Genomic DNA, 23471 nt, shown 5'->3' with positions numbered 1-23471 from the left:
GCGGCGGCAGCGTGTAAGCCCCTCATAACTGCACATGATGGGGGAGGGGGGATCACATGGCTGATAGTTGCAGGCTCCTGCTCGGGGGGTCCTGTGTGCATGCTGGGGGAGGCGCCCCCGTGCTTTACACACCACATTCCCCCCAATTGCTTAGCAACAATTTGTATACGGAGTGGCTGTCCTCGGCCATGGTCACCAGGGTCAGTGGGCTCACTAGGGGGGACCCCGAGCGGAGAAGATGTCAAAGGGAGAGGGCCAAGGGTTAAAGGGATTGTCTCCTTACAAGAATAGGATCTGGGATAAGGGTCGGATCGGCGGTGGTCCTACCGCTGGGGTCCCATGGAGTGGTGGTGGTCCCAGCAGTCGGACAGTCCGATCGGCGGGGGTCCTACCGCTGGGGTCCCATGGAGTGGTGGTGGTCCCAGCAGTCGGATCGGCGGTGGTCCTACCGCTGGGGTCGCACGGAGTGGTGGTGGTCCCAGCAGTCGGATCGGCGGTGGTCCTACCGCTGGGGTCCCATGGAGTGGTGGTGGTCCCAGCAGTCGGACAGTCTGATCGGCGGTGGTCCTACCGCTGGGGTCCCATGGAGTGGTGGTGGTCCCAGCAGTCGGATCGGCGGTGGTCCTACCGCTGGGGTCGCACGGAGTGGTGGTGGTCCCAGCAGTCGGATCGGTGGGGGTCCTACCGATGGGGTCGCACGGTGTGGTGGTGGTCCCAGCAGTCGGACAGTCCGATCGGCGGGGGTCCTCCCGATGGGGTCGCACGGTGTGGTGGTGGTCCCAGCAGTCGGACCTCTCCCAGTTAGACCGTTATCGCCCATCCTGCGGACCCCTATAATGAAGAAGCTGGGGGCTCGTCACTCTCGGCGGGTGTGCCTGGGGTCAGGGGAGAATAGTGTATAGCGATGGCACAGTCCTGCGGAATGTGATGCAATGCTGAGAGTTGTAGTGCAGGTGACGGGTATACTGACTCCTCTGCCTTCTTTTACCAGCCGGAGCTCATGATTCAGAGAATGGACAGCCCGCTGCTCTCCCAGTTCATGAAGGAGGTTCCCAGTGCAGCTTCGGCTCCCCAGTCCAAGTTCTACAGCAGCTGGTCTGTGTGTGAGGACGACGCCGGAGCGCCCTCCATCCTGCGATGTGCGGACCAAAGGTACCGGGGAGGGGGGACATCTGGCGTGGACATCCCGTTACTTGTGTACTCAGCGCGGGGACGTGTTGTTGTCAGAATCCGCTCGGCACACGGATCGCCCTATAGAAATGGGATTCATCCGTGCACGGATCCTCCGCACGACGCTAGCATCACATCTGTAGCAGAATCCATTGACTTGGTGGTCTTGGGGGGTCTTGTGTATGGAGGCGACCCAGTCTGTGAGGGGATACACCTCTTTAGAGAGAGAAGAATGATCACTAGTCACGCCCTTGGGGTTAATGCGCCGTATTACGCGAGCATCGCGTGTCCTCCCACACCGCCATCACGTTCTTCATACTGATCAGTAATCTAAATGTACATCGCCGATTGTCACGGAAATACGTGAATGTATTGGGACCAGCAGAGCAGATGGGAAAGGGTTAAATAGTAGAAGATGGAGGTGTGAGGTATCTCCTGCGCGGTGACGGTCCCGTCCCGGCTCATTGTCTCTTCTATAATATCTTTCGTCTTTCTTGAGTGCGATGGTCAGACTGGACGTCGTCTTCTCCAGTTCCTGCTTCCATTTCTTCCCCGTGTCGCTCCATCTAATGCCATTAACCCTTTCTTTCTCGATACAGTGCACCGCTTCCTTTCCCTGGACCGGAGAACTGTTCTAACGTGATTGGGCAGGAGGCGGACAGCCGGGATGTAGTGACAGACTGGTGAGTACGGGCTCTCTGGTGTCCGGTGCGGAGGCTGCCGACACCTCTGCGTCCTGTGCGGCCATAGGACAGTAGCCTAAAATAGCGGAGAACCAGTGATGTCTCTGCCCCTATAGGAGTCTGGCGGGCAGAGTAAGGTGACGGTGGCACACCTACTCCGCTGCTTAGTTAGAGCGTCCATGGTCTGGCTGCTGACTGACGGATTTGTCTTTGCAGGGACTCACTTTCCCGTCTGTTTCCTCCTCTGTGGGCTGCTGCCGACCACCAAGACCTTTCTGAGTATTTTCCAGGGATCCTTCCAGGAAGTGCAGATGTTCCTGGTGCCCTTAGTCCGCCTCTATATGAAGAGCACGGGAGGAAATTGCCAGACATGGAGAGTCTCCAGAGAGGGTTTGAAGACCTCGGCCTGCTGGACCCTTGGGTCTCTAGTCCAGATGCCTGTGATACACCAGTGGAAGATCTCCTCAAGGATCTCTACATTGAAAACCAAGCACTAGAGCTCAACTCTTCCTTCCAGCCAATGGAGGGGGGTAACCAGTACATAAGCAATTACATGAGGTCCAATGGTCAGAATTCCTCTGCGTCTGGTGTCAGCTCTCCATCTCAGAAGAGACCACCAGAATGTCCAAGTCTTCATAAGCCCTGGTGGAGAAATGACAAGATGAAGGGAAAGTTTACTAAACTGAGTCCAGCAGGTCAGTCCAAATACACGTCTTGGGATAATGACACGTATGTAAATCCTGCCAATGACTTTATACCTCCGAGTGTCAAAGCTCCAGTCTACTATCCAGGTAACCAACTGCTTCCGAAGGAGTGCGGCTTCCAGAGCGGCAGCGCACACAGGAAGCCCTACAGTCCCGAAAACTTCAACATCTCAAATGTTGGCAACTTTGATTATCGAGAGACTTATCAGGAACCTTATGCAAAGCCTCCTGTTCCTGGAGTCCCTGCAAATGAAGGATTTCACCAGCGATGGTTAGAAACTGAGACAGTAAGGAACCAGAAACCAGTGACAAGCCCGTTATCATCACCAGCAGGCTCCACAATGTCTGATGGATCTCCAACGCACCACCCCGGATATTTCCCTGGTTTACCTCCTCCCAAGAAAGAGGGACCTCTGAACAGCTTGTCTTACCCAGAAATCCGCAGCAAGTCTTTCAGTCATGTCTCTCCTAGTAAGGAGGGGATGTATCGTAACACACCACCAAGTTACCCACCCAACTGGTCCCCACCCCAAACGTCTGCACCAGGCCACCCTGACCGACATACCAAGATATCCAAGAAATCTGGCCAACCCAGTAACGGTAATACCGAGAGACGGGGAAGAAGAAGCTGGAGCACCCAGCATACCAAACAGACCTCACCACCCTACAACGGATTCCAGAGAAAGCAAGATCCTAATGTGGGGAACGTGTCCGACTTCATCAATGCCTCCTTCCTGCCGTCCTTCTCATTAATGGCCGACCTCAAGCAAAACCAGAACTTTCCCTTTAACCCCCAAGCATTTTCTCCTCCGACCAATCTCCCTTTTCCTCCTCCTTTTCCATTCTCTGACCTCATTGATCTGTTTCACTATGAAGATTTGAGTCCCGTTCCTCCCTTCATCAGTGACTTCTTCTGCAGTGACGTTCCTCCTCCATTTTATCCCTTCCCAGCTCCTTCCAGCAGGTATCGGCCATCAAGGAATCGCAGCGGCCCCGCAAATGAGCTACATGTGCAGCTGGAGGAATGCTGCGAGCAGTGGAGGGCGCTAGAGAAGGAAAGGAAAAAGGTAATGAGGTTATTCATTGTGTAAATGACCGCTGTCACCTTGCGGGGGAGAAGTCTTCAGGCCGCTGTGTATTTTATTTCAGGATATCCTTTCTGGTTTATTTGTGGTTTTTTTTTGTGGTTTTTCTATCATAAGAGGTATGAAGTTTGAGGAGAATGGTGTTGTAAGATGTCTCCCTGATGCTACCGCTAGCAGGGATAGACGACGGATCCTTAATATTGTTAGGCAAGCAAAGCAGGAAAGGGAGGTGGATGTCATTGTCCATCTTGGGACAAATGATCTGGCTTGCAATGAGGTTTCAAAGGTGAAGGAAGCTTTTCACACACTTGGAAAGGATATACGGGTGGTTGCATCAACTGTTTCATTCTCTGCAGTTTTGCCTGTGCATAACCTTCAGCATGACAGGAAGATGCGCTTTAAGGAATTCAATGTATGGCTTGGTGAATGGTGCCTGAACCAAGGGTTTGGCTTTGTGTCTCATGTTAGCTCTTGTTGGAATGGAAAAGAACTGTACAAGAAAGATGGTTTGCATCCTTCTCTCAAGGGAACTAATGTCCTCGGTGAACAGTTCATAGTATTTGCTAAGGAGCATTTAAACTAGGAAAGGGGGGCAAAAGAGTGATAATCCAGCAGTCCGACTGCCCCCCGGAACAATGCCAGAAGATGCCAGTAGCACATAGGTTAAGAAATGACAAGCTCAGAGTCTTGTCTACAAATGCTCGCAGTCTAGGGAATAAGATCAATGAACTTGAGGCTATAATGGCATCTGAGAATATAGATGTAGTGGCTGTTACTGAGACGTGGTTCAATAGAAGTAATGACTGGGATATAACAATACCAGGGTTCTCTCTATATAGGAAAGACAGAGAAGGCAAGAAGGGGGAGGGGTCCCTGTATGTGAAAGATAGCATAAAATCTAATTTGATACAAGTTAGCGAGAACAATTTAGAGTCAGTTTGGGTTACCTTGCAGCTTGATAATCATAAGGTAACTCGTGTAGGTGTGATATATAGACCACCCGGCCAAGTCAAAGAATTAGATGATCTACTAGTGGAAGAAATAGCTAAAATGACATTGAAGGGGGAAGTTATCATTACGGGAGACTTCAATCTTCCTGATGTAAACTGGAAAACCAAAATAGCTAGTTCTGCCAGGAGTACAGATATTCTAAATTCCCTACTGGGATTATCTCTACAGCAAGTAGTTGAGGAACCAACCCGGAAGGAGGCCATTGTAGATTTAGTATTCACAAATGGGAATTTGGTATATGATATTACTGTAGGGGAAAGCTTGGGATCTAGTGATCACCAGTCAGTGTGGTTTACTATAAGTACAGTCACTGAGTCACACCACACAAAAACAAAAGTTTTAGATTTTAGAAAAACTGACTTTTCTACAATGAGATTAGTGGTATACGAGTCCCTATCAGATTGGAACAGTTTCATTGGAGTCAAGGAGAAATGGGACTACTTAAAAGTGGCACTATTGAAGGCAACAGAAAATTGCATTAGGCTTGTCAGTAAAAGCAAAAAAAAGGAAGAGACCGCTGTGGTACTCAGCAGAAGTGGCCAAAATCATTAAAAACAAAAAGATAGCATTTAGGAATTATAAAAAAAAAACGAGGATGACAGACAAATTTATAAGATTAGGCAGAGAGAGGCCAAACAAGTTATAAGAGCTTCTAAAGCACAGGCAGAAGAGAAATGAGCTCAGTCAGTGAAAAAAGGCGATAAGGCATTCTTCAGATACATAAATGAAAAAAGGAAACTAAAACAAGGAATTACAAAATTAAAAACAGAAGAAGGAAGGTATATGGAAGAAGATAAAGAACTAGCTGACTGCCTCAATGAATACTTCTGTTCAGTCTTTACAAAGGAAAATGAAGGAAAAGGACCTCAGTTAGGAAGGAAGACTAATGAATCTTTTGATGCATGTGTTTTTACAGAGGAAGAGGTTCTGAGTCAGCTGTCTAAAATTAATACAAATAAGTCACAGGGGCCTGATGGGATACACCCAAAGCTATTAAAAGAGCTCAGCGGTGACCTAGCAAAACCATTAACAGATTTATTTAACCAATCACTGGTAACAGGAGTCGTCCCAGAAGATTGGAAATTAGCAAATGTTGTGCCCATTCACAAGAAAGGTAGTAGGGAGGAATCGGGCAACAATAGGCCAGTAAGCCTGACATCAATAGTGGGGAAATTAATGGAAACCATACTTAAGGAGAGGATTGTGGACCATCTAAAATCCATGGATTGAAAGATGAAAAACAGCATGGGTTTACTTCAGGGAGATCATGTCAAACTAATCTTATTGATTTTTTTGATTGGGTGACTAAAATAATAGACGGTGGAGGTGCAGTAGACATCGCTTATCTAGACTTCAGTAAGGCTTTCGATACTGTCCCACATAGAAGGCTTATCAATAAATTGCAGTCTTTGGGCTTGGACTCCCATATTGTTGAATGGATTAGGCAGTGGCTGAGGGACAGACAACAGAGGGTTGTAGTCAATGGAGTATATTCAGACCAAGGTCTTGTTACCAGTGGGGTACCTCAGGGATCTGTTCTGGGACCCATAATGTTTAATATCTTTATCAGCGACATTGCAGAAGGCCTCGATGGTAAGGTGGGTCTTTTTACTGATGACACAAAGATATGTAACAGGGTTGATGTTCCTGGAGGGATACACCAAATGGAAAAGGACTTAGGAAAACTAAAGGAATGGTCAAAAATCTGGCAACTAAAATGTAATGTTGATAAGTGCAAGATAATGCACCTGGGGCGTAAAAACCCAAGAGCAGAATATACAATCAGTGATACAGTCCTAACCTCAGTATCTGAGGAAAGGGATTTAGGGGTCATTATTTCAGAAGACTTAAAGGTAGGCAGACCATGTCATAGAGCAGCAGGAGATGCTAGCAGAATGCTGGGGTGTATAGGGAGAGGCATTACCAGTAGACAGAGGGGGGCGCTCATGCCGCTCTACAGAGCACTAGTGAGACCTCATCTGGAGTATTGTGCGCAGTACTGGAGGCCATATCTCCAGAAGGATACTGATACTTTGGAGAGAGTTCAGAGAAGAGCTACTAAACTGGTCCATGGATTGCAGGATAAAACTTACCAGGAAAGATTAAAGGACCTTAACATGTAGAGCTTGGAAGAAAGACGAGACAGAGGGGAGATGAGAGAAACTGCTAAATACATAAAGGGAATCAACAAGGTAAAAGAGGAGAGAAGATTTAAAAGAAGAAAAACTGCTACAAGAGGACATAGTTTTAAATTAGAGGGGCAAAGGTTTAAAAGTAATATCAGGAAGTATTACTTTACTGAGAGAGTAGTGGATGCATGGAATAGCCTTCCTGCAGAAGTGGTAGCTGCAAATACAGTGAAGGAGGTTAAGCATGCATGGGATAGGCATAAGGCTATCCTTCATATAAGATAGGGCCGGGGGCTATCCATAGTATTTAGTATATTGGGCAGACTAGATGGGCCAAATGGTTCTTATCTGCCGACACATTCTAGGTTTTAGGTTTTCCCAGTGGAAATTGCAGATAACAAATGTGGGTCAATGTCCTGATCACAGTTCTGCTGCCGCCTCAGTTATTCTTCTATTAAAAAGCTTTTTGTTATCTAATCAGAAAGCAAAAGGATAACGGCAGAATCAGCGCTTAGTTCTGTCGGAGACACTGACCATACCAAGTGGAACAGGGTCAGCAGTTAATATGGAATGTTGGTAGGACTGGTGATGTCACACAGGAGCGCTGTTATCTGGGGAGTCCTGGTGATGTCACACAGGAGCGCTGTTATCTGGGGAGTCCTGGTGATGTCACACAGTGAGCGCTGTTATCTGGGGAGTCCTGGTGATGTCACACAGGAGGGCTGGGTTATCTGGGGAGTCCTGGTGATGTCACACAGGAGGGCTGGGTTATCTGGGGAGTCCTGGTGATGTCACACAGGGGGGCTGGGTTATCTGGGGAGTCCTGGTGATGTGACACAGGAGGGCTGGGTTATCTGGGGAGTCCTGGTGATGTCACACAGGGGGGCTGTTATCTGGGGAGTCCTGGTGATGTCACACAGTGAGCGCTGTTATCTGGGGAGTCCTGGTGATGTCACACAGGAGGGCTGGGTTATCTGGGGAGTCCTGGTGATGTCACACAGGGGGGCTGTTATCTGGGGAGTCCTGGTGATGTCACACAGTGAGCGCTGTTATCTGGGGAGTCCTGGTGATGTCACACAGGAGGGCTGGGTTATCTGGGGAGTCCTGGTGATGTCACACAGGAGGGCTGGGTTATCTGGGGAGTCCTGGTGATGTCACACAGGGGGGCTGGGTTATCTGGGGAGTCCTGGTGATGTGACACAGGAGGGCTAGGTTATCTGGGGAGTCCTGGTGATGTCACACAGGGGGGCTGTTATCTGGGGAGTCCTGGTGATGTCACACAGTGAGCGCTGTTATCTGGGGAGTCCTGGTGATGTAACACACAAGAGGAGGGCTGGGTTATCTGGGGAGTCCTGGTGATGTCACACAGGGGGGCTGTTATCTGGGGAGTCCTGGTGATGTCACACAGGAGCGCTGTTATCTGGGGAGTCCTGGTGATGTCACACAGTGAGCGCTGTTATCTGGGGAGGCCTGGTGATGTCACACAGGAGGGCTGGGTTATCTGGGGAGTCCTGGTGATGTCACACAGGAGGGCTGGGTTATCTGGGGAGTCCTGGTGATGTCACACAGGGGGGCTGGGTTATCTGGGGAGTCCTGGTGATGTGACACAGGAGGGCTAGGTTATCTGGGGAGTCCTGGTGATGTCACACAGGGGGGCTGTTATCTGGGGAGTCCTGGTGATGTCACACAGTGAGCGCTGTTATCTGGGGAGTCCTGGTGATGTCACACAGGAGGGCTGGGTTATCTGGGGAGTCCTGGTGATGTCACACAGGGGGGCTGTTATCTGGGGAGTCCTGGTGATGTCACACAGGGGGGCTGTTATCTGGGGAGTCCTGGTGATGTCACACAGTGAGCGCTGTTATCTGGGGAGTCCTGGTGATGTCACACAGGAGGGCTGGGTTATCTGGGGAGTCCTGGTGATGTCACACAGGGGGGCTGTTATCTGGGGAGTCCTGGTGATGTCACACAGTGAGCGCTGTTATCTGGGGAGTCCTGGTGATGTCACACAGGAGGGCTGGGTTATCTGGGGAGTCCTGGTGATGTCACACAGGAGGGCTGGGTTATCTGGGGAGTCCTGGTGATGTCACACAGGGGGGCTGGGTTATCTGGGGAGTCCTGGTGATGTGACACAGGAGGGCTAGGTTATCTGGGGAGTCCTGGTGATGTCACACAGGGGGGCTGTTATCTGGGGAGTCCTGGTGATGTCACACAGTGAGCGCTGTTATCTGGGGAGTCCTGGTGATGTAACACACAAGAGGAGGGCTGGGTTATCTGGGGAGTCCTGGTGATGTCACACAGGGGGGCTGTTATCTGGGGAGTCCTGGTGATGTCACACAGGAGCGCTGTTATCTGGGGAGTCCTGGTGATGTCACACAGTGAGCGCTGTTATCTGGGGAGTCCTGGTGATGTCACACAGGAGGGCTGGGTTATCTGGGGAGTCCTGGTGATGTCACACAGGAGGGCTGGGTTATCTGGGGAGTCCTGGTGATGTCACACAGGGGGGCTGGGTTATCTGGGGAGTCCTGGTGATGTGACACAGGAGGGCTAGGTTATCTGGGGAGTCCTGGTGATGTCACACAGGGGGGCTGTTATCTGGGGAGTCCTGGTGATGTCACACAGTGGGCGCTGTTATCTGGGGAGTCCTGGTGATGTCACACAGGAGGGCTGGGTTATCTGGGGAGTCCTGGTGATGTCACACAGGGGGGCTGTTATCTGGGGAGTCCTGGTGATGTCACACAGTGAGCGCTGTTATCTGGGGAGTCCTGGTGATGTCACACAGGAGGGCTGGGTTATCTGGGGAGTCCTGGTGATGTCACACAGGAGGGCTGGGTTATCTGGGGAGTCCTGGTGATGTCACACAGGGGGGCTGGGTTATCTGGGGAGTCCTGGTGATGTGACACAGGAGGGCTAGGTTATCTGGGGAGTCCTGGTGATGTCACACAGGGGGGCTGTTATCTGGGGAGTCCTGGTGATGTCACACAGTGAGCGCTGTTATCTGGGGAGTCCTGGTGATGTCACACAGGAGGGCTGGGTTATCTGGGGAGTCCTGGTGATGTCACACAGGGGGGCTGTTATCTGGGGAGTCCTGGTGATGTCACACAGGAGCGCTGTTATCTGGGGAGTCCTGGTGATGTCACACAGTGAGCGCTGTTATCTGGGGAGTCCTGGTGATGTCACACAGGAGGGCTGGGTTATCTGGGGAGTCCTGGTGATGTCACATAGGAGGGCTGGGTTATCTGGGGAGTCCTGGTGATGTCACACAGGGGGGCTGGGTTATCTGGGGAGTCCTGGTGATGTGACACAGGAGGGCTAGGTTATCTGGGGAGTCCTGGTGATGTCACACAGGGGGGCTGTTATCTGGGGAGTCCTGGTGATGTCACACAGGAGCGCTGTTATCTGGGGAGTCCTGGTGATGTCACACAGTGAGCGCTGTTATCTGGGGAGTCCTGGTGATGTCACACAGGAGGGCTGGGTTATCTGGGGAGTCCTGGTGATGTCACACAGGAGGGCTGGGTTATCTGGGGAGTCCTGGTGATGTCACACAGGGGGGCTGGGTTATCTGGGGAGTCCTGGTGATGTGACACAGGAGGGCTAGGTTATCTGGGGAGTCCTGGTGATGTCACACAGGGGGGCTGTTATCTGGGGAGTCCTGGTGATGTCACACAGTGAGCGCTGTTATCTGGGGAGTCCTGGTGATGTCACACAGGAGGGCTGGGTTATCTGGGGAGTCCTGGTGATGTCACACAGGGGGGCTGGTATCTGGGGAGTCCTGGTGATGTCACACAGGAGCGCTGTTATCTGGGGGGGCCTGGTGATGTCACACAGTGAGCGCTGTTATCTGGGGAGTCCTGGTGATGTCACACAGGAGGGCTGGGTTATCTGGGGAGTCCTGGTGATGTCACACAGGAGGGCTGGGTTATTTGGGGAGTCCTGGTGATGTCACACAGGGGGGCTGGGTTATCTGGGGAGTCCTGGTGATGTGACACAGGAGGGCTAGGTTATCTGGGGAGTCCTGGTGATGTCACACAGGGGGGCTGTTATCTGGGGAGTCCTGGTGATGTCACACAGGAGCGCTGTTATCTGGGGAGTCCTGGTGATGTCACACAGTGAGCGCTGTTATCTGGGGAGTCCTGGTGATGTCACACAGGAGGGCTGGGTTATCTGGGGAGTCCTGGTGATGTCACACAGGAGGGCTGGGTTATCTGGGGAGTCCTGGTGATGTCACACAGGGGGGCTGGGTTATCTGGGGAGTCCTGGTGATGTGACACAGGAGGGCTAGGTTATCTGGGGAGTCCTGGTGATGTCACACAGGGGGGCTGTTATCTGGGGAGTCCTGGTGATGTCACACAGTGAGCGCTGTTATCTGGGGAGTCCTGGTGATGTCACACAGGAGGGCTGGGTTATCTGGGGAGTCCTGGTGATGTCACACAGGGGGGCTGTTATCTGGGGAGTCCTGGTGATGTCACACAGGAGCGCTGTTATCTGGGGAGTCCTGGTGATGTCACACAGTGAGCGCTGTTATCTGGGGAGTCCTGGTGATGTCACACAGGAGGGCTGGGTTATCTGGGGAGTCCTGGTGATGTCACACAGGAGGGCTGGGTTATCTGGGGAGTCCTGGTGATGTCACACAGGGGGGCTGGGTTATCTGGGGAGTCCTGGTGATGTGACACAGGAGGGCTAGGTTATCTGGGGAGTCCTGGTGATGTCACACAGGGGGGCTGTTATCTGGGGAGTCCTGGTGATGTCACACAGGAGCGCTGTTATCTGGGGAGTCCTGGTGATGTCACACAGTGAGCGCTGTTATCTGGGGAGTCCTGGTGATGTCACACAGGAGGGCTGGGTTATCTGGGGAGTCCTGGTGATGTCACACAGGGGGGCTGGGTTATCTGGGGAGTCCTGGTGATGTCACACAGGGGGGCTGGGTTATCTGGGGAGTCCTGGTGATGTCACACAGGGGGGCTGGGTTATCTGGGGAGTCCTGGTGATGTCACACAGGGGGGCTGGGTTATCTGGGGAGTCCTGGTGATGTCACACAGGGGGCTGGGTTATCTGGGGAGTCCTGGTGATGTGACACAGGAGGGCTAGGTTATCTGGGGAGTCCTGGTGATGTCACACAGGGGGGCTGGGTTATCTGGGGAGTCCTGGTGATGTCACACAGGGGAGCTGGGTTATCTGGGGAGTCCTGGTGATGTCACACAGGGGGGCTGGGTGTTCTGGGGAGTCTTGGTGATGTCACACAGTGAGCGCTGTTATCTGGGGAGTCCTGGTGATGTCACACAGGGGGGCTGTTATCTGGGGAGTCCTGGTGATGTCACACGGGGGCTGGGTTATCTGGGGAGTCCTGGTGATGTCACACAGGGGGGCTGTTATCTGGGGAGTCCTGGTGATGTCACACGGGGGCTGGGTTATCTGGGGAGTCCTGGTGATGTCACACAGGGGGGCTGGGTTATCTGGGGAGTCCTGGTGATGTCACACAGGGGGGCTGGGTTATCTGGGGAGTCCTGGTGATGTCACACAGGGGGGCTGGGTGTTCTGGGGAGTCCTGGTGATGTCACACAGTGAGCGCTGTTATCTGGGGAGTCCTGGTGATGTCACACAGGGGGGCTGTTATCTGGGGAGTCCTGGTGATGTCACACGGGGGCTGGGTTATCTGGGGAGTCCTGGTGATGTCACACAGGGGGGCTGTTATCTGGGGAGTCCTGGTGATGTCACACAGGGGGGCTGTTATCTGGGGAGTCCTGGTGATGTGACACAGGGGGGCTGGGTTATCTGGGGAGTCCTGGTGATGTCACACAGGGGGGCTGTTATCTGGGGAGTCCTGGTGATGTCACACAAGAGGGCTGGGTTATCTGTGGAGGCCTTGTGATGTCACATAGGAGAGTTGGTTTATTTGAGGAATGCTTATGATGTCACACAAGAGGGCTGGGTTATCTGTGGAGGCCTTGTGATGTCACATAGGAGAGTTGGTTTATTTGAGGAATGCTTATGATGTCACACAGGAGGGCTGGGTTATCTGGGGAGTCCTGGTGATGTCACATAGGAGGGCTGAGTTATCTGGGGAGTCCTGGTGATGTCACACAGGGGGGCTGGGTTATCTGGGGAGTCCTGGTGATGTCACACAGGGGGGCTGGGTTATCTGGGGAGTCCTGGTGATGTGACACAGGAGGGCTAGGTTATCTGGGGAGTCCTGGTGATGTCACACAGGGGAGCTGGGTTATCTGGGGAGTCCTGGTGATGTCACACAGGGGGGCTGGGTTATCTGGGGAGTCCTGGTGATGTCACACAGGGGGGCTGGGTGTTCTGGGGAGTCCTGGTGATGTCACACAGGGGGGCTGGGTTATCTGGGGAGTCCTGGTGATGTCACACAGGGGGGCTGTTATCTGGGGAGTCCTGGTGATGTCACACGGGGGCTGGGTTATCTGGGGAGTCCTGGTGATGTCACACAGGGGGGCTGTTATCTGGGGAGTCCTGGTGATGTCACACAGGGGGGCTGTTATCTGGGGAGTCCTGGTGATGTCACACAGGGGGGCTGGGTTATCTGGGGAGTCCTGGTGATGTCACACAGGGGGGCTGTTATCTGGGGAGTCCTGGTGATGTCACACAGGGGGGCTGGGTTATCTGGGGAGTCCTGGTGATGTCACACAGGGGGGCTGTTATCTGGGGAGTCCTGGTGATGTCACACAAGAGGGCTGGGTTATCTGTGGAGGCCTTGTGATGTCACATAGGAGAGTTGGTTTATTTGAGGAATGCTTATGATGTCACACAAGAGGGCTGGGTTATCTGTGGAGGCCTTGTGATGTCACATAGGAGAGTTGGTTTATTTGAGGAATGCTTATGATGTCACACAGGAGGGCTGGGTTATCTGGGGAGTCCTGGTGATGTCACATAGGAGGGCTGAGTTATCTGGGGAGTCCTGGTGATGTCACACAGGGGGGCTGGGTTATCTGGGGAGTCCTGGTGATGTCACACAGGGGGGCTGGGTTATCTGGGGAGTCCTGGTGATGTGACACAGGAGGGCTAGGTTATCTGGGGAGTCCTGGTGATGTCACACAGGGGGGCTGGGTTATCTGGGGAGTCCTGGTGATGTCACACAGGGGGGCTGGGTTATCTGGGGAGTCCTGGTGATGTCACACAGGGGGGCTGGGTTATCTGGGGAGTCCTGGTGATGTCACACAGGGGGGCTGGGTGTTCTGGGGAGTCCTGGTGATGTCACACAGTGAGCGCTGTTATCTGGGGAGTCCTGGTGATGTCACACAGGGGGGCTGTTATCTGGGGAGTCCTGGTGATGTCACACGGGGGCTGGGTTATCTGGGGAGTCCTGGTGATGTCACACAGGGGGGCTGTTATCTGGGGAGTCCTGGTGATGTCACACAGGGGGGCTGTTATCTGGGGAGTCCTGGTGATGTGACACAGGGGGGCTGGGTTATCTGGGGAGTCCTGGTGATGTCACACAGGGGGGCTGTTATCTGGGGAGTCCTGGTGATGTCACACAAGAGGGCTGGGTTATCTGTGGAGGCCTTGTGATGTCACATAGGAGAGTAGGTTTATTTGAGGAATGCTTATGATGTCACACAGGAGGGCTGGGTTATCTGGGGAGTCCTGGTGATGTCACATAGGAGGGCTGAGTTATCTGGGGAGTCCTGGTGATGTCACACAGGGGGGCTGGGTTATCTGGGGAGTCCTGGTGATGTCACACAGGGGGGCTGGGTTATCTGGGGAGTCCTGGTGATGTGACACAGGAGGGCTAGGTTATCTGGGGAGTCCTGGTGATGTCACACAGGGGGGCTGGGTTATCTGGGGAGTCCTGGTGATGTCACACAGGGGGGCTGGGTTATCTGGGGAGTCCTGGTGATGTCACACAGGGGGGCTGGGTGTTCTGGGGAGTCCTGGTGATGTCACACAGGGGGGCTGGGTTATCTGGGGAGTCCTGGTGATGTGACACAGGAGGGCTAGGTTATCTGGGGAGTCCTGGTGATGTCACACAGGGGGGCTGGGTTATCTGGGGAGTCCTGGTGATGTCACACAGGGGGGCTGGGTTATCTGGGGAGTCCTGGTGATGTCACACAGGGGGGCTGGGTGTTCTGGGGAGTCCTGGTGATGTCACACAGGGGGGCTGGGTTATCTGGGGAGTCCTGGTGATGTCACACAGTGAGCGCTGTTATCTGGGGAGTCCTGGTGATGTCACACAGGGGGGCTGTTATCTGGGGAGTCCTGGTGATGTCACACGGGGGCTGGGTTATCTGGGGAGTCCTGGTGATGTCACACAGGGGGGCTGTTATCTGGGGAGTCCTGGTGATGTCACACAGGGGGGCTGTTATCTGGGGAGTCCTGGTGATGTGACACAGGGGGGCTGGGTTATCTGGGGAGTCCTGGTGATGTCACACAGGGGGGCTGTTATCTGGGGAGTCCTGGTGATGTCACACAAGAGGGCTGGGTTATCTGTGGAGGCCTTGTGATGTCACATAGGAGAGTTGGTTTATTTGAGGAATGCTTATGATGTCACACAAGAGGGCTGGGTTATCTGTGGAGGCCTTGTGATGTCACATAGGAGAGTTGGTTTATTTGAGGAATGCTTATGATGTCACACAGGAGGGCTGGGTTATCTGGGGAGTCCTGGTGATGTCACATAGGAGGGCTGAGTTATCTGGGGAGTCCTGGTGATGTCACACAGGGGGGCTGGGTTATCTAGGGAGTCCTGGTGATGTCACACAGGGGGGCTGGGTTATCTGGGGAGTCCTGGTGATGTCACACAGGGGGGCTGGGTTATCTGGGGAGTCCTGGTGATGTGACACAGGAGGGCTAGGTTATCTGGGGAGTCCTGGTGATGTCACACAGGGGGGCTGGGTTATCTGGGGAGTCCTGGTGATGTCACACAGGGGGGCTGGGTTATCTGGGGAGTCCTGGTGATGTCACACAGGGGGGCTGGGTGTTCTGGGGAGTCCTGGTGATGTCACACAGGGGGGCTGAGTTATCTGGGGAGTCCTGGTGATGTCACACAGTGAGCGCTGTTATCTGGGGAGTCCTGGTGATGTCACACAGGGGGGCTGTTATCTGGGGAGTCCTGGTGATGTCACACGGGGGCTGGGTTATCTGGGGAGTCCTGGTGATGTCACACAGGGGGGCTGTTATCTGGGGAGTCCTGGTGATGTCACACAGGGGGGCTGTTATCTGGGGAGTCCTGGTGATGTCACACAGGGGGGCTGGGTTATCTGGGGAGTCCTGGTGATGTCACACAGGGGGGCTGTTATCTGGGGAGTCCTGGTGATGTCACACAGGGGGGCTGGGTTATCTGGGGAGTCCTGGTGATGTCACACAGGGGGGCTGGGTTATCTGGGGAGTCCTGGTGATGTCACACAAGAGGGCTGGGTTATCTGTGGAGGCCTTGTGATGTCACATAGGAGAGTTGGTTTATTTGAGGAATGCTTATGATGTCACACAAGAGGGCTGGGTTATCTGGGGAGTCCTGGTGATGTCACACGGGGGCTGGGTTATCTGGGGAGTCCTGGTGATGTCACACAGGAGGGCTGGGTTATCTGGGGAGTCCTGGTGATGTCACGCAGGAGGACTGGTTTATCTGGGGAGGCATTGTGATGTCACACAGGAGGGCTGGGTTATCTGGGGAGTCCTGGTGATGTCACACAGGGGGGCTGGGTTATCTGGGGAGTCCTGGTGATGTCACACAGGGGGGCTGGGTTATCTGGGGAGTCCTGGTGATGTCACACAGGGGGGCTGGGTTATCTGGGGAGTCCTGGTGATGTCACACAGGGGGGCTGGGTTATCTGGGGAGTCCTGGTGATGTCACACAGGGGGGCTGTTATCTGGGGAGTCCTGGTGATGTCACACAGGGGGGCTGTTATCTGGGGAGTCCTGGTGATGTCACACAGGGGGGCTGTGTTATCTGGGGAGTCCTGGTGATGTCACACGGGGGCTGGGTTATCTGGGGAGTCCTGGTGATGTCACACAGGAGGGCTGGGTTATCTGGGGAGTCCTGGTGATGTCACACGGGGGCTGGGTTATCTGGGGAGTCCTGGTGATGTCACACAGGAGGGCTGGGTTATCTGGGGAGTCCTGGTGATGTCACGCAGGAGGACTGGTTTATCTGGGGAGGCATTGTGATGTCACACAGGAGGGCTGGGTTATCTGGGGAGTCCTGGTGATGTCACACAGGGGGGCTGGGTTATCTGGGGAGTCCTGGTGATGTCACACAGGGGGGCTGGGTTATCTGGGGAGTCCTGGTGATGTCACACAGGAGGACTGGGTTATCTGGGGAGGCATTGTGATGTCACACAGGGGGGCTGGGTTATCTGGGGAGGCCTGGTGATGTCACACAGGGGGGCTGGGTTATCTGGGGAGTCCTGGTGATGTCACACAGGAGGACTGGGTTATCTGGGGAGGCATTGTGATGTCACACAGGGGGGCTGGGTTATCTGGGGAGTCCTGGTGATGTCACACAGGGGGGCTGGGTTATCTGGGGAGGCCTGGTGATGTCACTGTAAAGCATACCCTGTAACGCTGTGCTATCCGCTTCTCCTCTGGCTATTTCCATGCCCACCCTCGTCCTGTAGCCTTCCTCCCCCTCTCGTCGGGCAGTGTGTCAGTCTTACGGTCAGCGGGCTCCTTGGTATAGTCTTTGTACTGATGTTTGGCATCATTCGGTGATTTTGTGCTGTTTTCATGTTTAGACAGAAGCAGAACTCACGACCAAGTTTCCAGGAAGCAGAATCTCCAGTTCTTACAGTCCGACAGTCCCACGACTCCCAGCAAATCCATCGCGGGTGGACCGTTTGGTTGTGGACCAGTTCCGGGAGCAGGCCAGAGTAAGGACAGTTACACATAAAGCAGACTGTTTACTGAATATACAGAGTTCCATCATGTCTTCTTCTCCGCTCACCTCCAGATCTGCGTTCACAGTTCTCTTGTTTTCTGTCACCAGAGAACAGTGACTTGTCCTAAGATGTCAGATAACATGTCTGATGGTAGGGTAGCGCAAAACCTTTTCCAAGGGCAATCCACTGGATTTTGAGAGCAGCTCTGGATGTGACTAGAGAAGAGTGCTTCACCTCACACATTCGCTGTGCACTCTGTGATGCCTGGATAGAAGCTCTGTTAGATCTGCTGTAACACAGATGTCTCCTGTCAGGCCGTCTCATTGGTGAAGATAATGGAGAGAATCCGTGGCGAGACCCTCCATGTCAATATAAACATCGCCCTGGAGCATCACCTGGAGGCCATTCACCTCACACAAGCGCGACGGAAAGATGAGATTATCAACGCTGCCAACCGCCAGAAGCAAGGTGTCCCGCGGTACAACAACGAGAGGGGTACGTTCTGCAGTACCATTACCAGCCTGTGTGTGGTACCATGCACCATACAGTCTTGGGCCCCTTTCACACGGGCGAGTATTCCGCGCGGATGCGATGCGGGAGGTGAACGCATTGCACCCGCACTGAATCCCGACCCATTCATTTCTATGGGGCTGTTCACATGAGCGGTGATTTTCACACATCACTCGTGCGTTGCGTGAAAATCGCAGCATGCTCCTCTTTGTGCGTTTTTCACGTAACGCAGGCCCCATAGAAATGAATGGGGTTGCGTGAAAATCGCAAGCAAGTGCGGATGCGGTGCGATTTTCACGCACGGTTGCTAGGAGACGATCGGGATGGAGACCTGATCATTATTATTTTCCCTTATAACATGGTTATAAGGGGAAATAATAGCATTCTGAATACAGACTGCATAGTAAAGTAGCGCTGGAGGGGTTAAAAAAAATAATAATAATAATTTAACTCCCCTTAATCCACTTGATCGCGCAGCCGGCATCTCTTCTGTCTTCTTTGCTGTGTGCAGGAAAAGGACCTGTGGTGACGTCACTCCGGTCATCACATGGTCCGTCCCATGATCTTTTACCATGGTGATGGACCATGTGATGGACCATGTGATGACCGGAGTGACATCACCACAGGTCCTTTTCCTGCACACAGCAAAGAAGGAGACAGAAGAGATGCCGGCAGCGCGATCAAGTGGATTAAGGTGAGTTAAATTATATATATATTTTTTTTAACCCCTCCAGCGCTAGTTTACTATGCATTCTGTATTCAGAATGCTATTATTTTCCCTTATAACCATGTTTTAAGGGGAAATAATACAATCTACAGAACACCGATCCCAAGCCCGAACTTCTGTGAAGAAGTTCGGGTTTGGGTACCAAACATGCGCGATTTTTCTCAGGCGAGTGCAAAACGCATTACAATGTTTTGCACTCGTGTGGAAAAATCGCGCATGATCCCACAACGTACACGCACCTTTTCCCGCCATGCCTGTGTGAAAGAGGCCTTAGAGTAGGCTGTGTGTGCAGGTGCCAGACCTGGTGGTGTAAGAGGTCTATGCTGTGTTAGATGGTGGTATCAGACCCGGTGTAAGAGGTCTATGCTGTGTTAGATGGTGGTATCAGACCCGGTGTAAGAGGTCTATGCTGTGTTAGATGGTGGTGTCAGCCCTGGTGTAAGAGGTCTATGCTGTGTTAGATGGTGGTGTCAGACCTGGTGGTGTAAGAGGTCTATGCTGTGTGTGCAGGTGCCAGACCTGGTGGTGTAAGAGGTCTATGCTGTGTGTGCAGGTAGCAGACCTGGTGGTGTAAGAGGTCTATGCTGTGTGTGCAGGTACCAGACCTGGTGGTGTAAGAGGTCTATGCTGTGTGTGCAGGTACCAGACCTGGTGGTGTAAGAGGTCTATGCTGTGTTAGATGGTGGTGTCAGACCTGGTGTAAGAGGTCTATGCTGTGTTAGATGGTGGTGTCAGCCCTGGTGTAAGAGGTCTATGCTGTGTTAGATGGTGGTGTCAGACCTGGTGGTGTAAGAGGTCTATGCTGTGTGTGCAGGTACCAGACCTGGTGGTGTAAGAGGTCTATGCTGTGTGTGCAGGTACCAGACCTGGTGGTGTAAGAGGTCTATGCTGTGTGTGCAGGTACCAGACCTGGTGGTGTAAGAGGTCTATGCTGTGTTAGATGGTGGTGTCAGACCTGGTGTAAGAGGTCTATGCTGTGTGTGCAGGTGCCAGACCTGGTGGTGTAAGAGGTCTATGCTGTGTTAGATGGTGGTGTCAGACCTGGTGTAAGAGGTCTATGCTGTGTTAGATGGTGGTGTCAGACCTGGTGTAAGAGGTCTATGCTGTGTTAGATGGTGGTGTCAGACCTGGTGTAAGAGGTCTATGCTGTGTTAGGTGGTGGTACCGGACCTGGTGGTGTAAGAGGTCTATGCTGTGTTAGATGGTGGTGTCAGACCTGGTGTAAGAGGTCTATGCTGTGTTAGATGGTGGTGTCAGACCTGGTGTAAGAGGTCTATGCTGTGTTAGGTGGTGGTGCTGGACCTGGTGTAAGAGGTCTATGCTGTGTGTGCAGGTGCCAGACCTGGTGGTGTAAGAGGTCTTTGCTGTGTTAGATGGTGGTATCAGACCTGGTGTAAGAGGTCTATGCTGTGTTAGATGGTGGTGTCAGACCTGGTGTAAGAGGTCTATGCTGTGTTAGATGGTGGTGTCAGACCTGGTGGTGTAAGAGGTCTATGCTGTGTTAGATGGTGGTGTCAGACCTGGTGGTGTAAGAGGTCTATGCTGTGTGTGCAGGTGCCAGACCTGGTGGTGTAAGAGGTCTATGCTGTGTGTGCAGGTGCCAGACCTGGTGGTGTAAGAGGTCTTTGCTGTGTTAGATGGTGGTATCAGACCTGGTGTAAGAGGTCTATGCTGTGTTAGATGGTGGTGTCAGACCTGGTGGTGTAAGAGGTCTATTCTGTGTTAGATGGTGGTGTCAGACCTGGTGTAAGAGGTCTATGCTGTGTTAGATGGTGGTGTCAGACCTGGTGTAAGAGGTCTATGCTGTGTTAGATGGTGGTGTCAGACCTGGTGGTGTAAGGTCTATGCTCTGTTAGGTGGTGGTACCAGACCTGTTGGTGTAAGAGGTCTATGCTCTGTTAGGTGGTGGTACCGGACCTGTTGGTGTAAGAGGTCTATGCAGTGTTAGATGGTGGTACCAGACCTGGTGGTGTAAGGTCTATGCTCTGTTAGGTGGTGGTACCGGACCTGTTGGTATGAGGTTAGGGTTAGGCTGTGCTCCCTGTCCAGCTGCTTGCTCCACACAGCGCACACACTCAGGGAGACCTCTATACACCTTTTATGTGCCGGCTGACTTCATGATTGCCGTTTCAGATGATTACAACTTCTATTTTCAGATGTCTTGGCTCTGGCAGCGGCCATAAAAGAGATGGTAGTGTCTACACGGAAGGCGCGGACTGCCCTGTGGTGTGCTCTGCAGATGACATTGCCTAAGTCCTCTTCTGGTGTCACCGTGAAGCAGGAAGATATAGAAAGAGCCTTACAAGAGCTGTGTCCAACTAGACCACTGACCGTGGAAGTGGAGCCGCATGCAGATGTTGTGTTTGGTTCTGAAAGAGAGGGGAGTACGATCCGTTAGATCAGCTGCCTCTCAGTAATAAGTCAGGTCATGAATGTATCGCTGGCGCAGAACCTCTGGGCAACTCCGCCACCAGGCGGCAGCTTTAATAGCTTTGTATGATTTTGTATCTGCACCTTCTACTGCGTTTCTATGGTATTTTACATAATGTGCCCAGTGATCTTTTCCATGTTTTAAGAGAAGAGGCCTTTATTTAGGTATTCACTCGTTATCGTATCATTTTTGTATCTGCACCTTCTACTGTATTCTATGGTAAGTTACTGGGTTATTACCGTGACCAGTGTTTTATGTATCAAGAGGAGTTTTTTGTGAGGGGTAATGTTATACCCATGGCAATACCTACTATGATCATTGTTAGACTTTTAGTCCCTACTAGGGGTTACGTTAAACCCATAGTGGTCCCTACTAGGTGTTACTTCAGACCTATAGTGGTTCTGCCTTGTGGATAAGTTAGGCCAATTGCAGGCCCTGCTAGGTGTAACTTTAGACCCGTTGTAGGCCCCTCTTGGGGTTATGTTAGGACCATTGTGGTCCCTGCTAGGTGTTACTTTGGAATCATAGCAGTCCTAACTTTGGGTTAAGTTAGGCCCTTTACAGTCTCTGCTGGGTATTACTGGAAGCCCATGCGTTCCCAATTTGGGATTAAGATAGGCCTATTACAGTCGCTGCTAGGTGTTATTTTAGACTCATAGCAGTCCCAACTAGGGGTCAGGTTATACCCCTAGGGGTCTATAGCCAGTGTTACTTTAGACTCATACTGTTCCCAACTTGGGGTTACGTTAGACCCATGGCGGTCCATGCTAGGGGTTACGTTAGACCCATGGCGGTCCATGCTAGGGGTTACGTTAGACCCATGGCGGTCCATGCTTGGCGTTACGTTAGACCCATGGCGGTCCATGCTTGGGGTTACGTTAGACCCATGGCGGTCCATTCTAGGGGTTACGTTAGACCCATGGCGGTTCCTACAATTTTTATTTTTTTTGTGCCAAACAAGTAAACCACTAACTATGCCGCTGCGTCATGACAGGTTGTGGCGTTTATTGTGCTGGTGTATTATGACTGTCCCCTCCACCTGGTATAGCTGAGATTGATGCACGAGACTATAATATAGATATATTAACCCTTTCTGCTGGGGGCAGCCTGGTTAACCTGCTAACAGTTGTACGTAAGATAAGAATAATTCATGTATTTATCTCGTAGTGGGAGTTTGGGTGATCGGGGACGAGATGCGTAGAAGATGTGCCGTCCGGATGTCTCTGCAGTGAGTTGTATCATCACTCTGGAGGATTCGCACGTCTCGTAGAAATGACTATTTAATCTAGTTTGCACTTAATCAGAGTTCGTTAATTTAAAGGGATATGCATTCCGTATTTATTGAGTATGAATCTATTTTACTAAATCCTTTTTTTAACCTATTTACTCAGGAATTATAGTCGGACTATAGTAGAGGTTCCTATTCTCGTAGCTGATGAGTATACAGAGTATTTAAGAGTTACCAAAGCTGTTTGATGTGTGTGACGTTGTGTCCCCGGTGTGCAGCGTGCGCCATTGTGTCCTCCTCTGGCTTCAGACAATCATGTCTCCCTTGTCAATGTGAACGTGTGATTGAGATCTCGTTTCTGCCTGGTACGTGTAGTCAGTGTGTCAAGCTCTGTGTCGTCTCGTGCTTTGTTAGCGTGGGACATGTAATGACGGTAGAACTGACAGAAGCGGTCACGTCAGCGCTCACCTTGTAGCTTTGGTCCATGTACCGCAGGTGGACTCTGTGAGGCTCTGTCTGTATTTTTGTGGTTGCGATGTGCATATTTCCATTGATTTGGTTAGTGATTAGGTCTTTGGTGCTTGACTATATGGAATAATTTCTAGAATATTCTGGCTGTGTGGCCACGTATGGTCGATGTCTCAGCTGCCGCTCCATACCGGGTGTCTCTCTTCTATTGCATTTTCTGTTGTCCTAATCGGTGACCAGATTGATGACACCAGTATTGTTGCTCTGTTACTAGTTCTTCCATATTGCGCTCTGCTTGGTGATGGGGCACGTCGTGGTGGCTCCAGCTTATTCAGGAGTTATTCCAGTTTAACATATCATGCTTCTCATGCGTGCAGTGTTACATGGTGACCTCACTGTCAGTTTATGACATCATGGAAAGCACAAACTGTCATTGGTCCATCTGGGGCCTGCCAACAATCCCATTTATCTTCCCCAGGGTGATGGCTGGGGTGATGAA

The 23471-nt window shown here is 52.2% G+C and overlaps 2 protein-coding genes across 2 annotated transcripts in view; one reads left to right on the top strand and one right to left on the bottom strand.

Annotated features, from left to right (window-relative positions):
- Positions 1 to 23471, top strand: part of LOC121000929 — a 23757-nt gene extending 286 nt beyond the window's left edge. Inside the window, exons 2-8 of the mRNA XM_040431735.1 lie at positions 1 to 13; positions 992 to 1152; positions 1770 to 1853; positions 2070 to 3624; positions 17465 to 17599; positions 17923 to 18103; positions 21002 to 23471. Coding sequence (XP_040287669.1) covers positions 1001 to 1152; positions 1770 to 1853; positions 2070 to 3624; positions 17465 to 17599; positions 17923 to 18103; positions 21002 to 21243 — 2349 coding nt within the window. The 5' untranslated portion in view covers positions 1 to 13; positions 992 to 1000 and the 3' untranslated portion in view covers positions 21244 to 23471. The remainder of the gene's footprint in view (positions 14 to 991; positions 1153 to 1769; positions 1854 to 2069; positions 3625 to 17464; positions 17600 to 17922; positions 18104 to 21001) is intronic.
- LOC121002662 (adhesive plaque matrix protein-like) overlaps positions 23034 to 23471 on the bottom strand; it is a 78188-nt gene continuing 77750 nt past the window's right edge. The window contains exon 3 of the mRNA XM_040434095.1: positions 23034 to 23152. Within this exon, the coding sequence (XP_040290029.1) occupies positions 23146 to 23152 (7 nt within the window). The 3' untranslated portion in view covers positions 23034 to 23145. The remainder of the gene's footprint in view (positions 23153 to 23471) is intronic.

The sequence above is a fragment of the Bufo bufo genome, chromosome 5, assembly GCF_905171765.1.
Source record: "Bufo bufo chromosome 5, aBufBuf1.1, whole genome shotgun sequence".
Taxonomy (NCBI): Eukaryota; Metazoa; Chordata; class Amphibia; order Anura; family Bufonidae; genus Bufo; species Bufo bufo.
This window is presented reverse-complemented; position numbering and strand designations above follow the sequence as displayed.